The sequence below is a fragment of the Salvelinus sp. IW2-2015 genome, unplaced genomic scaffold (assembly GCF_002910315.2).
Source record: "Salvelinus sp. IW2-2015 unplaced genomic scaffold, ASM291031v2 Un_scaffold552, whole genome shotgun sequence".
In the NCBI taxonomy this organism is placed as follows: Eukaryota; Metazoa; Chordata; class Actinopteri; order Salmoniformes; family Salmonidae; genus Salvelinus; species Salvelinus sp. IW2-2015.
Window position 1 is genome coordinate 753441 of NW_019942572.1, and position 6237 is coordinate 759677.

At 39.3% G+C, this 6237-nt stretch overlaps 1 protein-coding gene across 1 annotated transcript in view; it reads right to left on the reverse strand.

Moving 5' to 3' along the window:
* LOC112068522 (protocadherin-9-like) overlaps window positions 1-4954 on the reverse strand; it is a 192772-nt gene extending 187818 nt beyond the window's left edge. Inside the window, exons 1-2 of the mRNA XM_024135678.2 lie at window positions 4910-4954; window positions 4731-4790 (exon numbers count right to left, since the gene is read on the reverse strand). Coding sequence (XP_023991446.2) covers window positions 4731-4790; window positions 4910-4954 — 105 coding nt within the window. The remainder of the gene's footprint in view (window positions 1-4730; window positions 4791-4909) is intronic.
* Window positions 4955-6237: the final 1283 nt, after the last annotated feature.

A 6237-nucleotide genomic window follows, 5' to 3' on the forward strand; every position in this document is an offset into this window, starting at 1 on the left:
CTAACCCTTCAGTTTAACACTAACCCTTCAGTTTAACACTAACCCTTCAGTTTAACACTAACCCTTCAGTTTAACACTAACCCTAGAGTTTAGCGTGGTAATTGCTGCATTACTAGCCCTGTTGTTTGGCTGCTGGAGGCATTGTATTTTATTATACTGTATGAATCATCATTAAGAAGTGCTTATTCACCAGGCGGTTCCTCTGGCATCAAGACCCTGCCAACAGTTTATACATAGATGCGTTATGCAGAGATTATGTATGGTGAATATCCCAAACTAGAAGAAACGTGTCTACTTCTACATGGCTTGTTCTTGGAGGTTTAGGCCGGGTATCTGCTGATTTTAACAGCAGGGGCTTCATAAAATACATTTAATTTGATGAATTTATACCAGGATACTTCTCCACTGTATGCTAAACAGATATAATTCTCTTGTATAGTGGACTGGCCAAGCATGTTAGATAAATAATGTGTTAGCAGCATGGATACCAGGGTCACTCGGCATGTGTGCTATTGGAAAAAACACTGCGTGATATGACATCATGGAATGTGCCACCAAATGACCCTTTTCCCTTCGTAGTGCACTACTTTTGTCCATAGCCCAAGGGAACCTGGTCAAAAGTAGTGCACTATATAGGTAATAGGGTGCTATTTGTGACGCTCCTATGGTTTCATGAGGAGGGATGTTTAATGATTTTTGTTTGCCATAGTAATTTCATGAACCTGGCAGTGACAGGGTTGGGCATGATACCCCATACAGGGAGAGGTAGATGAACCAGTCCCCTTCCATCATCCCAACCATCTGCCATCTGCCTCCCCTGTTACACTACACACAAAATATTAGCTAATTTCATTATTGAAGATTTAGTACAAAATACGGACTCATTTCATTATTTAATATTTACTGCTGTAAGGAGAGAAAAAAAAAACCCTGGTGTTATTCAGAATCCTCTTGAGCTGTTCGCAATATGTCTTGTGCTTGCCTCTAGAAATATTATAGCCATCCCCTTCTCAAAAACAGAGGAGGGGGTTTCGCTGTTCAATTATTCACTGATAGACAGAGAGTCTTTCTACCAGTCTTTAGATTTTAACCAAGAAGACACCAAATGAAGAAGATCAAAAAACTGTTTGTTGAGATTGAATAAGGGACTGGAGGACCGTGTATTTAATGTGAGCAATTATGGTAGATGAACAATGTTCAGACCCAAGAGGATAGTCAGTAGATGAACAATGTTCAGACCCAAGAGGATAGTCAGTAGATGAACAATGTTCAGACCCAAGAGGATAGTCAGTAGATGAACAATGTTCAGACCCAAGAGGATAGTCAGTAGATGAACAATATTCAGACCCCAGAGGATATCAGAATGTGATGTATGGCTTTTGGAGTACAATCACTATGGAAACCAGAAACCCTGTTCCCTATTAAAGTGCACTACTTTTAGTGCACTACCCCACAGGGATCTGGTTAAAAGTAGTGCACTATATAGGGAATAGAGTTCTATAGGGCCCTGGTCTAAAGTAGTGCACTACATAGGGAATAGGGTCTGTCTCTTATACACATCTAGATGTGTATAAGAGAGAGGTGCGGGAGAGCCGTCTCTCTCTCTCTCTCTCTCTCTCTCTCTCTCTCTCTCTCTCTCTCTCTCTCTCTCTCTCTCTCTCTCTCTCTCTCTCTCTCTCTCTCTCTCTCTCTCTCTCTCTCTCTCTCTCTCTCTCTCTCTCTCTCTCTCTCTCTCTCTCTCTCTCTCTGTTCATATATTTTGGTTGACGGCCAGACGCAACACAATGCAGGCTGAGGAAGTAAACAGGAATATCCTAAGCTTCAATATAATGAAGCGTTCCTTGTATCTAAATAACATTTTCTCTCATTGATTTCTTAGATATTAATTCTGTCACTGATTGACTGGTAAATGATGGTACTGGCCCCGCGTTCTTTTGGCTCCGTGTGTAATGTTCTGTGAATCTGGATCACGGAGAAGACCGTGACGAGACGAGACGAGAACATATGTTCCACTGGTATTGAGGCAATTGCAAATCTCCAAAGTGGCATTCTTCGCTTCATTATATTTTACATCAGTCCAGATCAGCTTATTTATAGAGAGAGGGCTGATGAGAGAGGCGACATGGGACATTGCAAACGCTTCCTAAAATCTCAAGGACAGTATATGCATGCAAATTATTCCTGGTGATATGCCACCCTTTTCCCCTATATAGTGCACTACTTTTGACCAGGGCCCCATGGAACCCTAATCTCTATATATAGTGCACTACTTTTGACCAGAGCCCTATGGCACCTTAATCCCTATATAGTGCAATACTTTTGACCAGAGCCCTATAGCACCCTAATCCCTATATAGTGCACTACTTTGGACCAGGGCACATGACACTCTAATCCCTATATAGTGCACTACTTTTGACCAGGGCCCATGGCACCCTATGCCCTATTATAATGGCCAGAGACTTACACATAATATCTGTCCCAAATGACAACCTATTCCCTATAGTCAAAAATCTCAAATATAGTCAAAAGTAGTGCACTACATAGGGAATAGGGTGCCTATTTGAGACTATCGTGATGGCTGAGCTGGTCTTATCAGAGATGAACGGTTATGGTTCAGGACCATGTGAAGGACGTGGCTGTGATTCCAGTCTCGTGTTTTTTGTTGTTGTTGTTGTGCCGAGTGGACTCAGGACCAAGCTAATTGCCACGCTCACTATTTCCCAATGACAGCATGGTGTTATTATTATTTACTGTCGTACGCAGCGTGACACGCCACGACGACACTTCGGCAGCGTTCAACGGCTCAACGGTCACTTTAGAAAGCCTGCCCGAGCATTAAAGGTGCAGACTGGGATTTGGGAACCTAGCTGTTCAATGGTCATTTCAATTTTACATTTTCGCCATTGATTTTTGAAGAATATAAATTGTAAGTAGCCTGTGAGTAATATCACAACTGTCTGTAACTTCGTCATAACCCGTGATATTACGTTTTTTTCCCCTCCATTGTTTACAAAGTAAAAACAAAATAAAGTATAGCTTCAGAATATATTTAAAATCTACATATTGGATAGCATGAACTGTCAGTCCTTGCATCTAGAGCGCTGTCAATGAATATGAGAGGTGTGACATTCCCCCTAGCCCCGTCCCTCAGCTCTATACAGAAACTAGTGACGAGCAAACATTTTGTTGTTTTTCCAATCCCAGATTGTAGTTTTTAGGCTGAGAAGAGGTGTAGTTTCAGCTGAACACACGGTGACAGGCTGTCAGACGGCCCTCTCCACGGTCTTTCTTTTAACCATGACTTAGGCTTCAAAGGAGGTTTTCTTTTCTTCTTTTTTTTTACTCTTGACCGTGCCACTCAACCAGAAAAGGACATGGCCATTTTGACACTTTTTTTCCTATGTGAACTGGAAGACGTGAGAGGATTTCACTACATAGCACATTATCACGTTTACCAGTGGCACCAGTGGCAGAGTCAAGTGGAAAGTTAGTTCGATGTGTGACGATTACTTGAATAAGTCTGGAGGATGGTGGATTTTTACTTTGCATAGCCTAGTGGGAAATCAATGAATACATTTGAAATTCTCACATCATGTCAAAAAATGTGGTACTTCTAATTTGCATGTATAATGTGAGTAGTAATTCTTAATTATAACAAAATAAATAGTGTGGATGTCATTAATATAATTTAACAGGAAAAATAAAAATGTTGCATTAGTTACACATCTCGCAGTGAACAAACGAAACCCAGCTTTACTACATCCAGCACATATAGAAATATGGATATCAAATATACTGTATCCTGTATAGGTGTATATTGAGTAATATACTGTATCCTGTATAGGTTTATACAGAGTAATATACTGTATCCTGTATAGGTTTATACAGAGTAATATTCTGTATCCTGTATAGGTTTATACAGAGTAATATTCTGTATCCTGTATAGGTTTATACAGAGTAATATTCTGTATCCTGTATAGGTTTATACAGAGTAATATTCTGTATCCTGTATAGGTTTATACAGAGTAATATCTGTATCCTGTATAGGTTTATACAGAGTAATATATCTGTATCCTGTATAGGTTTATACAGAGTAATATACTGTATCCTGTATAGGTTTATACAGAGTAATATACTGTAATCCTATATGGTTTATACAGAGTAATATACTGTATCCTGATATAGGTTTTTATACAGAGTAATATACTGCATCCTTTATAGGTCTATATAGAGTAATATACTGTATCCTACATAGCCTATATATATAGAAATATACTGTATCCTTTATAGGTCTATATAGAGTAATATACTGTATCCTATAGTAATATACTGTATCCTGTATAGGTCTATATAGAGTAATACTGCATCCTGTATAGGTTTATACAGAGTATATATACTGTATCCTATAGTAATATACTGTTATTCTTTATAGGTCTATATAGAGTAATATACTGTATCCTATAGTAATATACTGTATCCTTTATAGGTTATACTGTATCCTTTATAGGTTTATATAGAGTAATATACTGTATCCTACATAGGTCTATATATATAGTAATATACTGTATCCTTTATAGGTCTATATAGAGTAATATACTGTATCCTGTATAGGTCTATATAGAGTAATATACTGTATCCTTTATAGGTCTAGAGAGAGTAATATACTGTATCCTACATAGGTCTATATAGAGTAATATACTGTATCCTTTATAGGTCTAGAGAGAGCTTACCTTATGGGGACAGGTGGATGCGTCTGAGTTCAAGGACTTTTCCGGTGTCTGGCCCTGATTCTACAAGATAGAAAAACACATTATCAGAAACATGCTTACTGTGGAAAGCCATTTCCACCACAACAGTATTTGTGACAGTAGGTTTTCCGTCCCAAAAGGCACCCCTTTTTATTCCCTACGTAGTGCACTTCTTTTGACCAAGGCCCAATGGAACAGAGTGCCATTTGGGACAAACCGTAGATGCTGCTTATTTTTCTTCTTCCGTTATTCTCTGGACCGTACAGAGTTTACGTAACCCTACTGTATCAACAGGCAAGTTTTAGCCGTTTCATAATCCAAGAAAAAAACTGCCCTGTTGGTTGTAGATGTTTATCTTGAAAACATAATCTTGATTTGCTTTTCACAGGGTATAATAACGTTTTMGGGGGTTTTTTTATGCATTTTTTTGTTGTTTTTTTGCTTTCTGGAAAGATTTACAAACCTCCTTTAGCAGTCAGATGAGTCCACATAACATATGGACGTACTACTTACAGCACAGACCTTATAGTCAGATGATTATCTTGTTGTGTTTTTTTCTTTCTAATACAGCAATGCATCATTTAGAGGCAAGAAAACAGCATTAAAATAATCGGCTAAGGTATGTCGTCAAGCCAACAACAGATGGTCCTGCTGTTAGTGATTATGCCGAGATGCTCAAGTGTTTGCATACACACATTTTTTTCCCAGGGAAACGTATTCCTTTTCACGCGCAACAGGGAATGTTTGAGCCTAACAATGACTGAACCACTAATAACAGGGGGAATGAACAGGCCTTACATGGAATGGAGAGGGGCTTCACAGACTAACCCCCCCCCCGCCCGAAAACTTAACTAGCTACTTCAGGAGGCTACATTGTTTCCAAGTAGGTGTCAGCCATTAGCCCCTCATATGTGTTTTTTTGTTGTTGTGTACTTCCGAGGACGTCAGGCCAAGCAATCTGCCACGCTCAGATTTCCCAGATGACAGGCATGTTTATTATTATTCTGTCGACCAGCAGTGAAACACGCCCACACGGACACTGCGGCAGCGATTCAACGAGCTCAACGCGCACTTGAGAAAGCCTGCCGAGCATTAAATGCAGACTGGATTTGGGAACCTAGCGTTCAATAGTGTCATTGTCAATCTTTACATTTTCCCATTGATTTTGAAGAATATAATTGTAAAAGTAGCCGTGATGAGTAATATCACAACTGTCTTAACACTTCATAACCCCTGATATCTACGTTTTTTCCCCTTCCATTGCTTTACAACAGTAAAAACAAAATAAAAGTATAGCCTTCAGAAAATATATTTAAAACTCTACCATACTGTGATAAGCATGGAACTGTCATCCTATGCATCCTAGACCGCTTGTCCAATGAATATGAGAGTCGGATCATCCCTCCTACCCCGTCCCTCAGCTCTATACAGAAACTAGTGACGAGCAAACATCTTTTTGTTTTTCCAATCCCAGATTGTAGTTTTTAGG